This window comes from Bison bison, unplaced genomic scaffold (genome assembly GCF_000754665.1).
Source record: "Bison bison bison isolate TAMUID 2011002044 unplaced genomic scaffold, Bison_UMD1.0 scf7180017864109, whole genome shotgun sequence".
Classification (NCBI taxonomy): Eukaryota; Metazoa; Chordata; class Mammalia; order Artiodactyla; family Bovidae; genus Bison; species Bison bison.
Window position 1 is genome coordinate 524,582 of NW_011494681.1, and position 20,291 is coordinate 544,872.

The following is a 20,291-nucleotide window of genomic DNA, read 5'->3' on the forward strand; positions in this document are numbered from 1 at the left end:
ATACAGTATACTAACACATATATATGGAATTTAGAAAGATGGTAACAATAACCCTGTGTACGGGACAGCGAAAGAGACACTGATGTATAGATCAGTCTTATGGACTCTGTGGGAGAGGGAGAGGTGGGGAGATTTGGGAGAATGGCATTGAAACATGTATAATATCATGTATGAAACGAGTTGCCAGTCCAGGTTCGATGCACGATACTGGATGCTTGGGGCTGGTGCACTGGGACGACCCAGAGGGAGGGTATGGGGAGGGAGGAGGGTTCAGGATGGGGAACACAGGTATACCTGTGGCGGATTCATTTTGATATTTGGCAAAACTAATACAATATTGTAAAGTTTAAAAATAAAATTAAATTAAAAAAAAACAGATGAGTAAATATGACTGGGATATATGCTATAAAATACATGCTTTAAAAAGTCTAAGATTCAGGCTTACTTACCTATTTAGTCTGGCTCCTTCTTGGCATTGAACTTCAGTTGAGTGGAATTTTTTCAAATGTTGTTTTTAATGACAGTTGTCTTGTGAGGACTTTCTGAAAGTCCCCCCACCCCCAAAAAAGGGAATTTGAAAGTTATTTTTCGGTAAGTTTTCATCTTAAAAATCTAGTCAAGCTGGCCACAAGCAGTGTTGGAAATGACTGGTGTAAGCTTGAGAGAGCTGATGATTAACTTGTCATGAATTTTGTGAGGTGGTTGTTCAGTACAGATACTAATAAAAAGCTAAATTATGTAAACTTTTGACTAACGTCTTTGAAAGACAAAGGTGATAAGCATGCAAATTCATGATTTCCTAATTAGTTTCCTCTGTTTTAGTAACACTTAGGCTTTTAGGTCACTTCGTGTCTGTTGTGTGTGTATGGTGGCATGCAAGCTTGTTTCGTGCTAGCTCCACGTTCAGCGATGCTATGCTGGTAGATGACATCAGCCACGGTGGAAGTACTGATTCCTTGAAAGTCAGCAAGTGCTATTTTTGGAGAGTCAGTTGTTAACTGTTTACCAGCACAGCACTGGCCACAGATGAAGGCTGACCTCTAGCACAAAACATCACTTACCTTTCTGCAGTGACAACTTACAATGGAAGTGTACTGATGTACCCAGAGATTTCCCTTCAACTCCTACACGTGTGCTTCTGACATTTTCAGGTTTTCCACCTTTGTCTATGTATCCAGTAGCTCCTGGGCATTTTTTAGTTGAAATGAAGGGTCTTGTTAGCCGTGATTGACAGAGGTAATTGTGACCTGCTTGGGAATGGCTAGAATGTGGGTATGCATTAATCACTTGGTTTCAGCAATTTGTACTTATTTCCTTATCACATTTTAAAACAAAATTTCATATTTACTTTGTAGACCCTGTGCCATGGTGGCCCCAGACATGGAGCTAATCTGTGAAATCCTGTTAGTTGCTGAGGGTTTTGTGGATGCACGCTCATTAGCCCGCAAATTTATCACATTGTACACACTCTGCCAGGAGCTCCTGTCCAAGCAGGTGAGGGTCTTTTGTTGCTTTTTCCCGGTTGTTACACCCCATTAAAACAACTTCTGAAGTATGGATGCTGGGTAATTTATCACTGATATTACAGTTAGACATTTAGGAATAATTTTATATTTTCCCTTAAATTTTGAAAATCTATGCTTTACAGTTCTTCATTTAAAAAAAATTAAACACATGAGACAAATTTGAGTTTTATCAATGGGCTTTTATCAATGGGCTTTTTGTGTTATCAAAGTTTCATCAACACAAAAAACAAATGTGATTGTTTTTAAATGTAATCAGTGCTATAATTAGATATGAGTTTTATGATGCCTCTCTTTCTTGGTGGGAATGATATTGTCCAGGGAAAGATGGTGGGAGTGTTCATAAGACCCAGGGAAAGCTGATTTTCTGAAGAACCCTCAAGAAATGTTAGAGTTTCTCATTTTGTTGGTTGTTCTTTCTTTGAAGGTAGAGTTGTTTTTTTGTGTTTATTTTTGCTCTGCAATTCCCTAGTCTCTGAAATGGGCCAAATTAATGTATACTTTATTCTCCAGTCAGTAGCTTCTTGCTGTTTCATTGAATCTGCTGATGGGTTTAAAAAAATGGCATCTATATGAGCATCACCATTTTTAAATTTAGCTTTGTGGTCACCTCTAACTTCAGTCTTTTGGTGACCTTTTGTTAATTCCTAGTGATGTTATTTTGCAGTTTTTTCAGGGTGTAAGTATTAAGTATTAAAATATTTAATATATTAAAATATTAATATATTAAAAAGTAAGTATTAAAATATCACAGTTACAGCCATACACTTACTTATACTGTCAGATACACTCATGTAAAATTACCCATTGTTGGGATGAAATTTAAAATCTGAGAGGCAAATGCGTGTGGAAAATGTTGATGACAGTGTTATATGAAGTGAAGTAGTATACCAAACTGTAGATGTGATCTATAACTCGAGTGTGTTTTATAAGTTATATTGTGTGTTTTACGTATAAAGTGACTGGAAAATACATTGTGACGTTTAACATTTGTTTCTGGGTAATAAGATTGTATTTTAGAATTTTTCCTTATTGTTTGTAATGATATATGTATTTTTTTCAATGGAACCATTTTAGTTTTATAATGGAAAAGCATCAGAAGAAAGCAGTGTTACTGGATCCAGGATACATGTAGTCACAATCATACTGCATTCCCAGTACCATACTTAAACATTTAGTGAGCATTTACTGTACTCAGGTAATGAATTTATTGCTGCTGATGATGAAGGGGGTGAACACAGAACAAATGAAACACTCAGATTTCTGTCTTTAAAAGATCTATTTAGGAGATTTAGTACACATGACATGAAATTTAGAAAGAAATGGAGGATGAAAAAAACGTATCATAGTTTCAAGAAAAAAGGAACCAGTATTTACGGAACAGGGACCATGTGTTATCTTTATTATCTTGATGAAAACACTATGAGCTTCAGATGAGGAAACTGAGTCAATTCCCTATCTGAAGCTCATGAGTAGTAAGTGGTGGGAACATGATTTGAATCCAGTCCTTTCTATTCCTTTCTAGGACACCAGCAGCCAGTTACAGGAGGAAGATGCTGGGAGTAAAGGCAGAACAGGCAAGGAAAGAGTTTTCCAACTCAGAGAAGCCTCAGGGAGGAAATGAGGGGGAAGAAATTCATCCAGGACAGAAAAGCTGAATTAGGGACACAGTCCTGATAGTTTTCTAAGCTGTAGGAATGAATTTTAGAAACATCAGTGGACATTTTTGACCAAAGTAATAACATAATGAAAATGGTGAAAATTATTTTAACACTTGTTTGCACTGTTTAAATGTTTAGGCATTTCATCAAGTCGCCTTTAAAAAAAAAATTGAAATATAGTTGATTTACAGTGTTGAGTTACTGCTGTACAGAAGTGATTCAGTTATACAGACAAGCACACACACGTGTATATGTAATCTTTTTCATATTTTTTCCATTATAGGTTATTAAAGGATGTTGATTATAGTTGTCTGTACTACAGTAGGACCTTGTTGCTTATCTGTTTGATATGTAGTAATTTGTGTCTGCTAATCTCAACTCCTGATTTACACTTCCCCTTCTACCCCTTTCCCTTTGGTAACTGTAAGTTTGTTTTCTATGTCTGTGAGTCTGTTTCTGCTTTATAAATAAGTTTGTTTGTGTCATATTTTAGATTCAACAGGTAAGTGACATCCTGTGAGATTTGTTTTTCTTTGAGTTACTTCACTTAGTATGATAATCTCTAAGACCATACATGTTGCTGCAAATGGCATTATTTCATTATTTTTTATGGCTGAAGTATTCCATTATATAAATGTATGTACACATCTTCTTTATCCACTCTTCTGTCAGTGGATAGTCAGTCTGCTTCCTGTGTTTGTTATTGTAAATAGTACTGCTGTCAAGTACTAGTATCTTTGTATCTTTCATACATTCTCTTCTTTAATAGTTTTACTGCAGTGAGTTACCCCCTCCCCAATCTCTTGTGGCCTCCAAATGTTGGCTCTTCCCCCTTCCTTCCCTCCCCAAGCCCTAGTTCTTTCTATATCAGTGGCTTTGAAATGATTTTTGCTGTGACCCACAGTAAGACATACTTTTTTCTGTGGAGACTCAGTATACACATATGCGCATACACACACGCACCCAGATAACAACCGAAAGAGAAATCTTCACCAAGCACTTCGTACCGTTACTGTTTGCAGTGCACTGTGGTATTTTCCATTGCATTATTTTCTATTTTAATACCAACAAAAATGATGGTTAAGACCCACTACAACAATTTTATTATCTACTAATGGATTAAAGGGCATATTTATACTTACATGTGTTGCTCCACTGCTCACAAGGCAATGACTGGTTTTACTTCCAACAACCTTGTAACGTGGGTGAATACTTCCATCTGCCTTTTCATAGATGATGATAGTAAGACTTGGAAAGTTAAATGACTTTACCTCAGGCATAGCCAGGAGACATTAGAGAGAAGGGCTGTTTCTGTGTGGTTGTAGTTAGAAGGCCGTTTATACACAACCTCTCAGTTGATGCAGAATGTCTTCCCTGAGGCCCCTGCTCTGTGCAGTGCACCACGCTAGGGCCTAGAAGGCAAAAAATCAACACGGGGTCTGTGCTCCAGGAGCTCGGAGCCTGTGAAGAAATCTTGGGCAGAGACAATGTAAAAGTTTCAAAGAGGTATCAGTTTAATCATTGAACGTATTTTAAAAATATTTTATTGGGGTAAAGTTGGTTTACAATGTTGTGTTGATTTCAGGTGTACAGCAAAATGAATCTGTTATATCCACTCCTTTTTAGATTCTTTTCCCATATAGGTCATATAGAGTATTGTGTAGAGTTCTCTGGGCTGTACAGTAGGTCCTTAGTAGTTATCTGTTTTATATACAGTAGTGTATATGTCTATCTCAGTCTCCCAATTTATCCCTCCTCCCCTCTTTACCTGCAGGTAACATTATATAACTTATATGTGGAATCTAAAAAAGGGTTCAAATGAACTTATCTACAAAATAGAAATAAAGTTACAGATATAGAAAACAAACTTAGAGCTACCAGGGGGTAAGGTGGCCAGATGGATAAATTGGAAGACTGGGATTGACATATATATGCTGCTACTGCTAAGTCGCTTCAGTCGTGTCCAACTCTGTGCAACCCCATAGATGGCAGCCCACCAGGTTCTGCCGTCCCTGGGATTCTCCAGGCAAGAACACTGGAGTGGGTTGCCATTTCCTTCTCCAGTGCATGAAAGTGAAAAGTAAAACTGAAGTCGCTCAGTCATGTCTGACTCTTCGAGACCCCATGGACTGAAGCCTACCAGGCTCCTCTGTCCATAGGATTTTCCAGGCAAGAGTCCTGGAGTGGGTTGCCATTGCCTTCTCCATATATATGCTGCTGCTGCTGCTGCTGAGTCACTTCAGTCGTGTCCGACTCTGTGCGACCCCATAGACAGCAGCCCACCAGGCTCCCCTGTCCCTGGGATTCTCCAGGCAAGAATACTGGAGTAGGTTGCCATTTCCTTCTCCAATATATATATGCTACTACATATAAAATAGGTACTACATATAAAATAGGTAACTAATAAGGACCTGCTGTGTGTTGTTGTTGTTTAATTGCTGAGTCATGTCCAACTCTTTGTGATCCCATGGAGAGTAGCTCGCCAGGCTCCTCTGTCCATGGGATTTTCCACTGGAGTGAGTCACCATTTCCTTCTCCAGAGGATCTTTCCCACACAGGGATCAAACCTGAGTCTTCTGCACTGCAGGCAGATTCTTTACCACTGAGCCACCGAATAAGTACACACAGGAAACTCTACTCAATACTCTGTAATGATCTATATGGGAAAATAATCTTAAAAAGAGTAGAAACATGTATATGTGTAATTGAGTCATTCTGTTGTATGCTTGAAACTAACACAACATTGTAAATCAACTGTACTCCAATAAAATTTTTTTGTAGAGAGAGAGTAATGAGGGAGATTAGAGATCCAGGGCCAGGAGGAGATAGAATAGCAGGGCTCTAGGTGGACAAGAGGAGTGTGCTTGTGGTTGGAGGTAAAACATGGGAGTAATTGTACCCCTGAGTTGCCAAGTTTATTGAGAGAACAGAGGGAGGCAGGCAAGTGGAGCCTTGGGCGAATACTGCAGCTAAACACCATGGAAAGAAGAGATTTGCTGACAGAGGCAAAGAATCGGGCAAAAGAAGCCGGACAGTGAAGGGACATGATTTTTTAAATTTCAAGGAGGGGATAAAAATATTACTTTACATTGTCAAGACACGTGTTTAAGTGAATTCTTTTAGGCTTAAGCTCTTCTGGAATGGAAATCTGAGTCCCTCATAAAATTTTTGAAAGAATGTATCTGTGTTTTGATTTTAGGATCATTATGATTGGGGACTTCGTGCTATTAAATCTGTCTTGGTTGTAGCTGGCTCCCTGAAACGAGGAGATAAAAATAGACCTGAAGATCAGGTACTGCAGTGCTAATATGATTTTGTTGAGTGAATAACTAAATGGCTTCATACAAAGAAAAGTGTATGTATGGATGGTGGGTTATACATATCACAACTTTAAAAAAGGATCACATCTATTTTTAATACAGGCTATTTTAAGGACTGACATTTCTTGCATTATACAAGACCACAAGAATTTTGGAGTAAAAGGATATGAATCTATGAAAGAAAATGTGATTTTATAAGTGCTTTTGAAATACCAGCCACAAAAAGTATTTGAACAGTCATAAATAATTCAGTAATCGCTGTTTGATTTTCTCTGAGGAGCATTTAGAAAATCTTATTGAGTTGGGATATTAATCCTAAAAATGTCAATGAAGACATAATCTAATGGAAGAAAGTATGTTCATTTCATGGGATGGACAGGAAGAAAGCAACAGGAAGGATGCTTGCCCGACACCAGTGAAATACTTAACTGGTTATTTAGAGAAACAAGGGGATGTTCCAGTCTCCTTCATGGGGAAAAACAATAACATCCACATTGTGCATTTTTCTCTATTAAACAAGTGGTGAGAGTAATTGATATACAGCCTTTGTGTAGATGCAGTATGTCTTGCAATTTTGAAAAAAGGTCTATTCCTTTGAGTTTCTTTTCACGTTAAGGGATATTTATCCTGTGAATTTCTACTTTTTTTTTTTCCAATCTTTCTCTTCCTCTCAGTCACAATTCATGATTGGGTCAAGATTGTCATTTGTTTGTTTTCTTGCTATATTTTTATTTTTGTTGGGACACTTACCTCTTTGTGTGAAAGTCATCCTGATGTTCAAATTACTGCTTTTAATATCTAAAGCTGTCTTTGGTTTTCAACCAATACAGAACGAAAACCCAAGCTAAAAATGGGTGGAATTGATCATTCTGAGATTTTCAGAGTATTTTGAATAAAATGATCTGATGGGACTGGTGAATTTATATCCTGGAGTTTGAGGATTACAGAGAGAAGCATCTCAGACCTTGTCTTAAGATCCAGACATTATAAAGGAAGGGACAGGGCCCCTTGGCTGGCTTTAGTCTGAGGTTACCCATGGTATGAGCAGAGTTCTCTCCTGTTCTGATACGTGACCTTGTAAGCAGTTACCCTCCCTGTAGATAGAATGCCATTCTAATAGAGAACAGGATCTATCTCATGAAATAGATATGAAAATTAAAAATAACATCTTTAGCTGTTGATGTGCTTATTAGATCTCGTATCAGCTTTTTTATGAAAACTTTTCTGTCTTCCTTTCTAGGTACTCATGAGAGCATTAAGGGACTTCAATATGCCTAAAATAGTGACTGATGACACCTCTGCGTTTTTGGGCCTCATTGGTGACCTGTTTCCATCCTTGGATGTGCCCCGGAGGAGAGCACCCCACTTTGAACGGATGGTCAGGCAGTCCACTGTGGAGCTCCGCCTGCAGCCTGAGGAAAGCTTCATCCTCAAAGTAAAAGGAGAGTTCCCTTGTCACGCAGCCCTTGGGATATTCAATGCCCATAACTGCAGTGATGTGATACTCAGCCAAAACATCACCTTACATATTCCACTGACCTTAAGATGCTCTTGATACATACTTTACAGCATTCTAATATGGAAGTCTTTAGTAAAGCAAATATAAATATTGTCCCATTTGTGAGAAGGTGAACATATACAGATATGATTAAGTCATGGTTTTCAATATGAACAGACTTTTCATTAGTTTATCTTGATGTGCAGCAAAAATTAATTTTGCTATCTTTTCTCTCCATCTTAAGAAAGGGTAGAAGTAATAAAATCATTAGCACATGTTTATAAGCGGGGAGAAACGTCCATATGTATGACATCATCTGACTTCTCAAAGGCTTGTGCATGTGCTTGCTCATTTGGCATATAGTGAATATACATGAGTGTTAAAATACATAAAGGGCATCTGTTTTCGATGCTTCAGAGGATATGTGATTAGGTATAGATGATATTAGCCGTATACTGTTTCTGGTCACAGTTCATGAATGTTACTGATTTTCAGACTCAGTCCTGCCATGTACCAAGTACTTCTATACGTCACTTCTGCCTGTGCCCGTGACTCATTAACTAATGGTTGTTCTTCATTCTCATCCTCGTATTCTACATTGGGAGATCTGGGAGAAACTATACTTTGCACTTGTTATCTCTGAATTTTCCCGGAATATAATGCTGCTGGTGGGGTCTGGCTTGAGTTGTAAGAAAAGAACTTGGCAAAAATGGGTAGTTTTTTTTTTAAAGGAAACTAGTGTCTGGTTGTTCGGTCTGTAGGTTGTTCAGCTTGAGGAGCTGTTGGCTGTGCGACACTCTGTCTTCGTCGTTGGAAATGCAGGCACAGGGAAGAGTAAGGTATGGTAAACACCTGTGAGCCTTGAACAAAACTGGCATAAGCATGGGGCTGACATTCAGTCCTACTTGAGAGTTCCCTTCAGTGAATTTGCTCATAATTTGAAGTTAGAATCTGAGACTCTGTATTGCTCTCTGATCAATTGATATTCTTTTTCTTTATAATGAGGACAAGGAAAGAGGAATTAGTAGAACACTGCACTCAAGGAAAGTAAATGAAGGAAGACTGGGCTTTCCACGTGAGATAGCATCCTATTCACACATTTAGATGTATGCCCACCTGTCTTACGCATCTTTCAGTAATATACCTGAATTATTTTATCCAAAGTAGATATATTGAGAGACTCTAGAATAAGATACCCAGATTACAAGATTGGTTTTGCCCTACCCACATTTGTCAAAACTATTTTCTGATCTTTTCCAAGTTATCCTAGTTTCTCCTTTCCATATCACTGAGAAAAACCCAAATAGTTTTCTTCAGTGTCACTCTCTAGAGGCCAAAGCAGAACTTGAAAAGCAACGGAGGAAGCAGAAGCCACGTCTGTGAGGCACCTGTTATGTGCCGTGCCAGGTGCACGATGTGTGGTTTACTCCGTACAATGATGAGAGTCCACGGCTGCTGTTATCCCCATTTCTAGTTCACTGCTTGATTTTGTTTGGTCTTAGAGTCCTGGAAACATACTTTTTTGCTTGGCAGACGGTATAGGCAGAACTGCATGTGTTTTCATTGAGGGTGCTTGGGTAGAAACGTATTTAGTAACTGGAGACTAAAAATAAGTGTCGTGCGCACATGAGGCTTCAGGGAGTGGATGTCTACAGAACTTGCCAATGTTTAGATCAGAACTCAAAGTGGTACGCTTGGAAAGGGAGGCCCGGGATAGGGCTTTTTTCTAGTGAAAAATGTAATATTTGAAATATTAAAGTAGATAACTAACTGATAGACCTGTAATTATTTTGTTAGAGTAAGTTTCAGATATGGGCTATGGTGAAAGGAAGGATAAAATTAAATTCTATCATTTTCAGTAGATTAATGGTTTCTAAAAATAGAAGCTTAATATTCCTAAGACATTCAATTTCTTTCATCCAGTCTTCGCTGATTCTGTTTCTGTTCTATTCAACCTTTACTTAAGCTGATAGAACTAGAGCACCAAAACTTGGGGCCATATTATTTAGCAACATAGTATTCTAAGTATTTGGCAATTGTTTGTCAGCCCTTTAAACCCCTGTGAGCAAAAAGGATAGTTGGCTCGATACTTGGCTTAAGGCATCAGTTCATTAAACAGATAAGTATTAAGTGCAGATTTTATTTTCTCGGTCTCCAAAATCACTGTGGACAGTGACTGCAGCCATGAAATTTAAAGACGCTTGCTCCTTGGAAGGAAAACTATGACAAACCTAGGCATATTAAAAAGCAGAGACATCAGTTTGCCAACAAAGGTCCATATAGTCAAAGCTATGGTTTTTCCAGTAGTCATGTATGGATGTGAGAGTTGGACCATGAAGAAGGCTGAGCACCGAAGAATTGATGCTTTTGAACTGTGGTGTTGGAGAAGACACTTGAGAGTCCCTTGGACTTCAAGGAGATCCAACCGTCCATCCTGAAGGAAATCAACCCTGAATATTCATTGGAAAGACTGAAATGCTGAAGCTAAAGCTTCACTACTTTGACCACCTGATACAGAGAGCCGACTCACTGGAAAAGACGCTGATGCTGGGAATGATTGAAGGCTGGAGGAGAAGGGACAACAGAGGATGGGGAAGTTGGATGGCATGACTGAGTCAATGGACATGAGTTTGAGCAAACTCCAGGAGATAGTGAAGGACAGGAAAGCCTGGCATACTGCAGACCATGGGGTTGAAAAGAGTCGGACACTGAGCGACTGAACAGCAAAACGACGTTAAGCATCTATTCTGTGAATTCCTAGCCTCAATGCTTCTTTTCCTCAATTACCTAGATCAGAGTTGCCCAGCTTCAGCACCATTGACATTTGGATCTGCTAAGTCTTTGTCTTGGGGGCCGGCCTGTCACTGCAGAATATTGAGCAGCATCCCTGGCCTCTGCCCACAAGAAGCCCAGCAGCACGTCCTCCTCCCTCAGGTCAAGATAGTCTCCTGTTGAGAACTTACTGCTCTAGGTCACCAGTTCTCACAGTACAGCTAGACAAGCCTCATAGGCATCACCTCGGACCTTGTTAGAACTCAGATCAGGCCTATCTGAGACCTACTAAATTAGAAACTCTGAGACTGGGTCTTTTAGTCTGTTTTAATACCTTTTATGCACTTTGGATGCAGGCTAAATTTTAAGAACCATCTAAATAATATAGGCAGAGCGGATGTTAACATCATGCACAGGAATAACATGTACAGGCCTTTACTTTGCACAGATGGTTAAAAATCTCAGTTGATGATGACTTTCTCTAGTCTACATTGTTGAAAGAATCAGGTGAACTGATCCTCAGGGATTGTAGGATTAAAGTTTCCAAGATGGGAATGAAAACACACACATGAAAATGTTTTCCCATTCTCAGTGCACTCAGGATATATAGGAAGATATAATGCGTAAGGAAAACCCTGCAGAAATCTTTTGCTTTTCATTTGGCTTACATTAGTATTAGTTTTCTTAGCTTTTTTCCTTTTCTCCCCTAGATTTTGAGAACATTAAACCGAACATATGTTAACATGAAACAGAAACCCATTTGGAATGACTTAAACCCCAAAGCTGTGACAACAGATGAACTCTTCGGTTTCATACACCATGCTACCCGAGAATGGAAAGACGGCAAGTAGTATTTCCCCTTTTGAAGTGCTAAAAAATTCTTTTTTTTTTAAATCCAGAAAATCGTTTCTTAGTTCAAGCCAATTTTAATCATGGCTGTAGATTTAATGTTTATGGGTTGGCGTTATTGGAAATAGAGCAGCTCACAACAGCATTTATAACCTATAAATTAAACCCAGATTTAATAAGTGGTTGATTAGCATTCAGCAGGTTCATGCACAAAGCTGTGTATTTTATCCCCCATTATTTATGTCTGCGCTCCCTGTAAACCGGAAAAGTCAACACAAATACTTCAAGAAATATTTATGCAGTACCTGATGCAAGACACTAAGTTCCAAAGTCCTTGGAACATGTTTCTTGTCCTGAAACCATTTTTGCAGACGAGCAGATTCCTTTTTTTGTTAAGATACGTTCTTACGTTCTCATTTCCGTAAGTGCACTAACCTTGTCATCATCCTTGAGTTCTTTCCCACCATACATTCAACCTCACAGCAAATTCTCTAGGCTTCACCTTTAACGTTATGTGTTGTATTCCAGTACTTCTCACCTCCTCTGCAGCTTCCACATAAGTCCAGACCACCAACAGTGGGTCACACCTCATGGGTCTCCAAAAAGCTCATTTTCCATGCAGTAGACAGAGGCTCTTCAAAATGTTACTTCTCTGCTTGAAGTTTCCAGTGTGTTTCATCAGCATTAGGATCCAGCCTTTATCCAAAGCCTATAGGGTTCTATGTGATGGAGTCCCCCTTCCCCATCTGACCTCATTTCTTGTTCTTTGCCTTTTACTTGCACATATGCTCAGGCCTCCTTGCTCTTGCCCCAGATTGCCGAGCATCTTCCCACCATGGGCCTTTGCGCTTGCTGTCCCCACTGTCTGCAGCAGTGCGGATGCTGCCATGGCTTGCTCCCTTACATTACTGGAATGTCGGGTCACATATCTCATCAAAGAAGACCTTCCTGATGAGCCTATCAAAGAAGCCGACTTCATCATTTTCCTTCCTAATAAGTACACACTGCTTCCTTAATTGTGGGACAATCAAAATGTACTGTCTTAAGCTTTCTAGCTTTTTTTAAAGACTGTGGCAGGAAGGGAAAAATAATTTGTTTATTCTGAAAATATCTGGAAGCCTTTCAAATCATTGTCCATTAGAAGCGTTGCTGACATTTTTGTGAATTACAATGGCAGGTTCGGTTTTGACTGTCACTCTTCTTTGCACGAGATACTTCACAGGAAACAAAACCTTCTACATACGTGCCTCAGTACAGTTTTTTTTTTTCACTGTAGTATTATATACTTGAGTTTTGAACACTCAGCAGCTATTAAATATGCCATGTAACATAGCAAGAAAGACTGTGAATTTAAAATGTTTTATCTTTACATCTTGTGAGATAATAGTCTTTCAATGCCAGTGAATGAATCTCTCAAAGAAATGTATCACACTTCTGAATAGTTTATAATGATCTCTCTTGAATAATGTTATAGAAAAACTGATAAATGTGGAATAAGCTAATATTTGGCCCAAAATAGATACTGAATATATGTGCATGAAAAAAAAAGAATACTGTTTTCACTTGTATAGCATCTGAGTTTCATGTACATTCCCTGCTGTCAGTCAGCCAGTTCAGTCACTCAGTCGTGTCCGACTCTGCGACCCCGTGAACTGCAGCACGCCAGGCCTCCCTGTCCATCACCAACTCCCGGAGTCTACCCAAACCCATGTCCATCCAGTCGGTGATGCCATCCAAACATCTCATCCTCTGTCATCCCCTTCTCCTCCTGCCCTCAATCTTTCCCAGCATCAGGGTATTTTCAAATGAGTCAACTCTTCACATCAGGTGGCCAAAGTATTGGAGTTCAGCTTCAGCATCAGTCCTTCCAGTGAACACTCAGGACTGATCTCCATTAGGATAGACTGGTTGGATCTCCTTGCAGTCCAAAGGACTCTCAAGAGTCTTCAACACCACAGTTCAAAAGCATCAGTTCTTTGGTGCTCAGCTTTCTTTATAGTCCAACTCTCACATCCATACATGACCACTGGAAAAACTATAACCTTGACTAGACAGACCTTTGTTGGCAAAGTAATGTCTCTGCTTTTGAATATGCTGTCTAGGTTGGTCATAACTTTCCTTCCAAGGAGTAAGCGTCTTTTAATGTCATGGCTGCAGTCACCATCTGCCGTGATTTTGGAGCCCAAAAAATAAAGTCAGCCACTGTTTCCACGGTTTCCCCATCTATTTGCCATCTCCACAGATGTTCTTCAAAGAAGGCACTTTATTTGATCTTTGGGGCTGCTTAGTGTGAGATGTTAAGCAGCCTTCTCATGGAAGTGAAATTTGCCTAGTGATCTCGAGAGCCCAGGTATGGCTCAAAAAACATTGCTGTTTGCCCACCTGAATAAGGTGCAAACTTACTTACTGAATAAAAGAACTTCCAGTATAGTTAACACAAATTTATTTTAGAAAGGAACAGCAATCAACCCCATTGTACATTAGGATTGTTTACTCTCAACTTACAGGTCTGTTTTCATCCATTCTGCGAGAACAAGCAAATCTTAGGCATGATGGACCAAAATGGATAGTCCTGGATGGTGATATCGATCCCATGTGGATTGAATCACTAAACACTGTCATGGATGATAACAAGGTGAACAGAAATACTATTTATCGTAAAATGCAGGTCTGAGATCTTTATACTTGCATGAGTTTCAGTAGGACAATTTAAAATTGTGATATTTCAGATTCTAAATACAGTTTATTTTTTATGGTATTCAGGCCTTTTCATGTTAAAACTGTTAAAACGAAAGTCTTAAATTTAGATAATTACCATAGTTGTTTAAAAGTTGGCATGAGTAAGTGCACGCTGATGAGTTTGTTCCTCAGGGGTCAGTGAGCTCCCCTGGGGATGAACTGATATCTTTATTCAGACTGCATTTCTCACTCGGGCAGTGATCATTTCTAACTTGGGCACTGAGCTCATATGTAGCCTTTGGCACTTCTCCTGGGGGCAGGGGCGGGGGGCGGTACTTCTTGCTGTTATGAAAAGTTAGCAGCCTTGCCTTTGCTCCCTAATGAAATGGCCACTTCTGTGCTGTGCTGCTCTGTCCAGGTGCTGACATTGGCCAGCAATGAGCGCATAGCTCTGACTCCCTCTATGAAGCTGCTCTTTGAGATTCATCACTTGAGGACTGCAACCCCAGCTACTGTTTCCAGAGCTGGTATTCTATATGTGAACCCACAAGATTTAGGCTGGAATCCGTGAGTATGGCTTTTTTTTTTTTAATTGTGGTAAAATATACATGATGTCAAATTTACCATTTTAACCGTTTTAAGTATAGAGTTCAATGGCATAGAGTACATTCACACTGTAGTACAACCATCATCACCATCAGTCTCCAGAACCTTTTTCATCTTCCCAAAATGAAACCCCATAATCACTAAACAGTACCCCTCCCAGCATCCCCAGCTCCTTTCTACTATCTGTCTCTATGAATTTGAATATTCTAGGTACTTCTTACAAATTGAATCATATAGTAATTTTTGTGATGAGTTTATTTCGCTTAGTAAAATGTCTTCAAAGTTTGTTCATGTTACAGCAGGTGCCAGAATTTCCTTTCTTTTTAAGGCTGAATGGAATATATACCCAATGGAATGTATGTGTGTGTGTGTGTGTATATATATATATATATATATATATATATCATACTGTTTATCCATTCATCCTTCTGTAGACACTAGGGCTGCTTCAGCCTTTTGACTGTTGCAAATAATGCTTCTATGAACATGGGCATAATCTCTTTGAGTCCCAGCTTTCAATTGTTTTTGATATGTACCCACACAAGCAGAATGGCTAGAGATCATACAGCAAGTCTATTTCAGATTTTTTGAGGTACCACTATGCTGTCTTCCACTATGGCTGCACCATTTGACGTTCCCATCAGTAGTGCACTAGAGTTTCACTTTCTGCATGACCCCACCACCACCTGTGGTTTTCTCTATATTTTATAATAGAAACATCCTAATAGGTGTGAAGTGGAATTGCATTCCAATTTTGACTTACGTTTCTCTTATGATTAATCATGTTGAACATCTTTTCATGCGTTCATTGGCCATTTGTATATTTTCTGTGGAGATGTGACTATTTCAGCCCTTTGCCTGTTTTTTAATCTAACTATTGGGGTTTTTTGTTGTTTTGTGAACTTTTTATTAATCTTCATAGAATCATTCAACTTCAGCTTCTTTGGCATTAGTGTTTGGGGCATAGAGTTGAATTACTGTGATATGGCTCATAGTTTCATTGAGTTAGACAAGGCTGTGGTCCATGTGATCAGTTTGGTTGGTTTTCTGTGATTGTGGTTTTCTGTTTGCCCTCTGATGAATAAGGATAAAAGGCTTATGGAAGCTTCCTGATGGAAGAAACTGACTGTGGGGGAAACTGGGTCTTGTTCTGATGGCCAGGGCCATGCTCAGTTCAGTTCACTTCAGTCGCTCAGTCGTGTCCGACTGTCTGCAACCCCATGGACTGCAGCACACCAGGCCTCCCTGTCCATCACCAACTCCTGAAGTTTACTCAAACTCATGTCCATTGAGTCGGTGATACCATTCAACCACCTCATCCTCTGTCGTCCCCTTCTCCTCCCACCTTCAATATTTCCCAGCATCAGGGTCTTCAAATGAGTCAGTTCTTCGCATCAGTTGGCCAAAATATTGGAGTTTCAGCTTCAACATCAGTTCTTCCAGTGAACACCCAGACTGATCTCCTTTAGGGTGGACTGGTTGGATCTCCTTGCAGTCCAAGGGACTCTTAAGAGTCTTCTCCAACATCACAGTTCAAAAGCATCAATTCTTCGGCACTCAGCTTTCTTTATAGTCCAACTCTCACATCCATACATGACTACTGCAAAAACCATAGCCTTGACTAGATAGACCTTTGTTGGCGAAGTAACGTCTCTGCTTTTTAATATGCTGTCTAGGTTGGTCATAACTTTCCTTCCAAGGAGTAAGTGTCTTTTAATTTCATGGCAGTAGACACCATCTGCAGTGATTTTGGAGCCCCCCCAAAAAAATAAAGTCAGCCACTGTTTCTACTGTTTTCCCATCTATTTGCCATGAAGTGATGGGACCGAATGCCATGATCTTACTTTTCTGAATGTTGAGCTTTAAGCCAGCTTTTTTCACTCTCCTCTTTCACTTTCATCAAGAGGCTCTTTAGTTCTTCTTTACTTTCTGCCATAAGGATGGTGTCATCTGCATATCTCAGGTTATTCGTATTTCTCCCAGCAGTCTTGATTCCAGCTTGTGCTTCATCCAGCCCAGCACTTCTCATGATGTACTCTGCATATAAGTTAAATAAACAGGGTGACGATATACAGCCTTGACGTACTCCTTTTCCTATGGGAACGAGTCTCTTGTTCCATGTCCAGTTCTAACTGTTGCTTCCTGACCTGCATACAGATTTTTGAGGAGGCAGGTCAGATCGTCTGATATTTCCATCTTTTGAAGACTTTTCCATAGTTTGTGGTGATCCACACAGTCAAAGGCTTTGGCATAGTCAATAAAGCAGAAATAGATGTTTTTCTGGAACTCTCTTGCTTTTTTGATGATCCAGCGGATGTTGGCAATTTGAACTCTAGTTCCTCTGCTTTTTCTAAATCCAGCTTGAGCATCTGGAAGTCCACAGTTCACATATTGTTGAAGCCTGGCTTGGAGAATTTTGAGCATTTCTTTACTAGTGTGTGTGATGAGTGCAATTGTGCAGTAGTTGGAGCATTCTTTGGCATTGTCTTTCTTTGGAATGGGAATGAATACTGACCTTTTCCAGTCCTGTGGCCACTGCTACATTTTCCAAATTTGCTGGCATATCGAGTGCAGCACTTTCACACAGCATCAGCTTTTAGGATTTGAAATAGCTCAGCTGGAATTCCATCACCTCTACTAGCTTTGTTCCTAGTGATGCTTCCTAAGGCCCACTTGACTTCACATTCCAGGATGTCTGGCTCTAGGTCAGTGATCACACCATCATGATTATCTGGGTCATGAAGATCTTTTTTGTACAGTTTTTCTGTGTATTCTTCCTGCCTCTTCTTAATATCTTCTGCTTCTGTTAGGTCCATACCATTTCTGTCCTTTATTGAGCCCATCTTTGCATGAAATAATCCCTTGGTATCTCTAATTTTCTTGAAGAGATCTCTAGTCTTTCTCATTCTATTGTTTTCCTCTATTTCTTTGCATTGATCACTGAGGAAGACTTTCTTATCTCTCCTTGCTATTCTTGGGAACTCTGCATTCAAATGAGTATAGCTTTCCTTTTCTGCTTTGCTTTTCACTTCTCTTCTTTTCTCAGCTATTTGTAAGGCCTCCTCAGAGAGCCATTTTGCTTTTTTGCATTTCTTTTTCTTGGGGATGGTCTTGATCCCTGTCTCCTGTACAGTGTCATGAACCTCCATCCATAGTTCATCAGGCACTCTATCAGATCTAGTTCCTTAAATCTTTTTCTCACTTCCACTGTATAATTGTAAGGAATTTGATTTAGGTCATACTTGAATGATCTAGTGGTTTGCCCTACTTTCTTCAGTTTAAGTCTGAATTTGGCAATAAGGAGTTCATGATCTGAGCCACAGTCAGTTCCCATTCTTGTTTTTGTGACTGTATTGAGCTTCTCCATCTTTGGCTACAAAGAATATAATCAGTCTGGTTTCAGTGTTGACCATCTGGTGATGTCCATGTGTAGAGTCTTCTCTTGTGTTGTTGGAAGAGGGTGTTTGGGCCATGCTCAGTAAATCTTTAATCCAATTTTCTGTTGATGGGCGGGGTTGTGTTCCCTCTGTGTTGTTTGGCCTGAGGCCAAACTGTTAACCCACACCTCCACCAGAGACTCCTGAAGGCTCACAGGCAAGTCTGACTCAGTCTGTTGTGGGGACACTGGTCCTTTCTCCTGGCTCCTGGTGCATACAAGGTTTTATTTCTACCCTCCAAGAGTTGTTTCCCTAGTCCTGTGGAAGTTCTGTAATCCAGTCCCACTGGCCTCCAAAGTCAAATTCCCTGGGGATTCTCTGTCCCGTTTGCTGGATCCCCAGGTTGGGAAATCTGTTGTTGGTCCAAGAACTTTCCTAACAGTGCGAGAATTTCTTTGGTATAATTGTTCTGCAGTTTGTGGGTTGTCTTCTCAGCAGCTCTATGGAAAAGACCCTGATACTGGGAAAGATTGAAGGTAGGAGGAGAAGGGGACGACTGAGGATGAGATGGTTGCATGACATCACTGACTCAATGGACATGAGTTTGAGCAAGCTTTGGGAGTTGGTGATGGACAGGGAAGCTCAGCATGCTGCAGTCCATGGGGTCACAAAGCGTCAGACATGACTGAGCAACTGAACAGAACTATTAATCTTAGATGTTAAAAAAGCTAAAATTGTATTTGACTATTTGAAGAAAATATTAGTGATTAAATTTAGTGCTAATTAATTAGGCTAACTAAAATAAATTAGCACCTTTATGCAGTTGTCATTTTTAGTTGGACATTGCCTTGTTCATGGCTTGTACATGTAAATACATACATTTGTTGACCAAGTGAATAAATAATAAAAGCTCACGTGGAGCACTTAGGTGTCAGTATATCATTTAGTGAGCATATATGTGTGTGTATATATATTTATATAATATGCATATGTGAACAAAGCGGTGATACTTTGATTTAGAACAAGTTTATTGTGCCCACTTGCTTACTTTTCAGATGCTTACACTTTTCATCATTTATTCTGGTGGTCCCTTGTCACCTTCTCTCGTATTCCCACTCTGTGCTGTGGAAACATCTGCGCTCTGCGCGTGAACAGTGCTGTGACGGTATGCTTCTTGTGTCAGTTATCTTCTCTTTACCCCTCCACCCTGCTCTGTGCACCCAGTGGCTGTCCTGTGTGGACCACATCAGTACGTTCCTTGCCCTCTGGCTTCTGGTTGGTTTGACCAATGGGGAGCACTGACAGGAAATGAGAGGGAGAAAGGAGAGTGAGATCTCTTCATTCCTCCCGCTCCCTCCCCATAGGACTACAACAGGATGACTGTCCTTCATCAGCGTGCGTATGTGTTCCGTCGTGTCCAACTCTTTGCAACCCTATAGACTATAGCCCACCAGGCCCCTCTGTCCATGGGATCCTCCAGGCAAGAATATTAGAGTGGGTTGCTATGCCTTCCTGCAGGGGATCTTCCCAACCCAGGGATGGAACCAGTGTCTCCTGCATTGCAGGCAGATTCTTTACCCACTGAGCAACCTGAGAAACTCCTCTTAAATCTCTCCATGAGATTCTTTACTTCCAGGTTCTGGTAGCCCTTTCCTTTCCCAATAGTCCTTTTATTGATACTTCTCTATTATCCTGATTCAAGGATGACTTCTGTTCCCTGCCAGACTCCTGACTCATGCACTTCTCCAGGCTACTTTTCTGTGTCCTGATTTGTTTACTGAAAGTCTCATCCTCTAACTCAACAGTCAAGTAGAGCCATACTCAGGTTTCTGTGAAGCTAGGGGAAGAACTGATTTTTTAAAGTCTAAGATGGAGAGTTCTTCTTGGACTAACAGCTGCTTTCTCCAGCTAGGATTTTGACTGGCTCCTAGGCCATTTCTGTTGATTGGGGACTGGATGAAGGAGAATCTCCAGTGTCCCTTGACCTTCCCATGCAGAGAGCAGAG

At 40.0% G+C, this 20,291-nt stretch overlaps 1 protein-coding gene across 1 annotated transcript in view; it reads left to right on the forward strand.

The window, feature by feature from the left end:
- Positions 1-20,291, forward strand: part of DNAH11 (dynein, axonemal, heavy chain 11) — a 374,558-nt gene that overhangs the window by 148,071 nt on the left and 206,196 nt on the right. Inside the window, exons 36-42 of the mRNA XM_010839026.1 lie at positions 1,356-1,494; positions 6,384-6,476; positions 7,745-7,939; positions 8,764-8,841; positions 11,485-11,617; positions 14,131-14,258; positions 14,721-14,869. Coding sequence (XP_010837328.1) covers positions 1,356-1,494; positions 6,384-6,476; positions 7,745-7,939; positions 8,764-8,841; positions 11,485-11,617; positions 14,131-14,258; positions 14,721-14,869 — 915 coding nt within the window. The remainder of the gene's footprint in view (positions 1-1,355; positions 1,495-6,383; positions 6,477-7,744; positions 7,940-8,763; positions 8,842-11,484; positions 11,618-14,130; positions 14,259-14,720; positions 14,870-20,291) is intronic.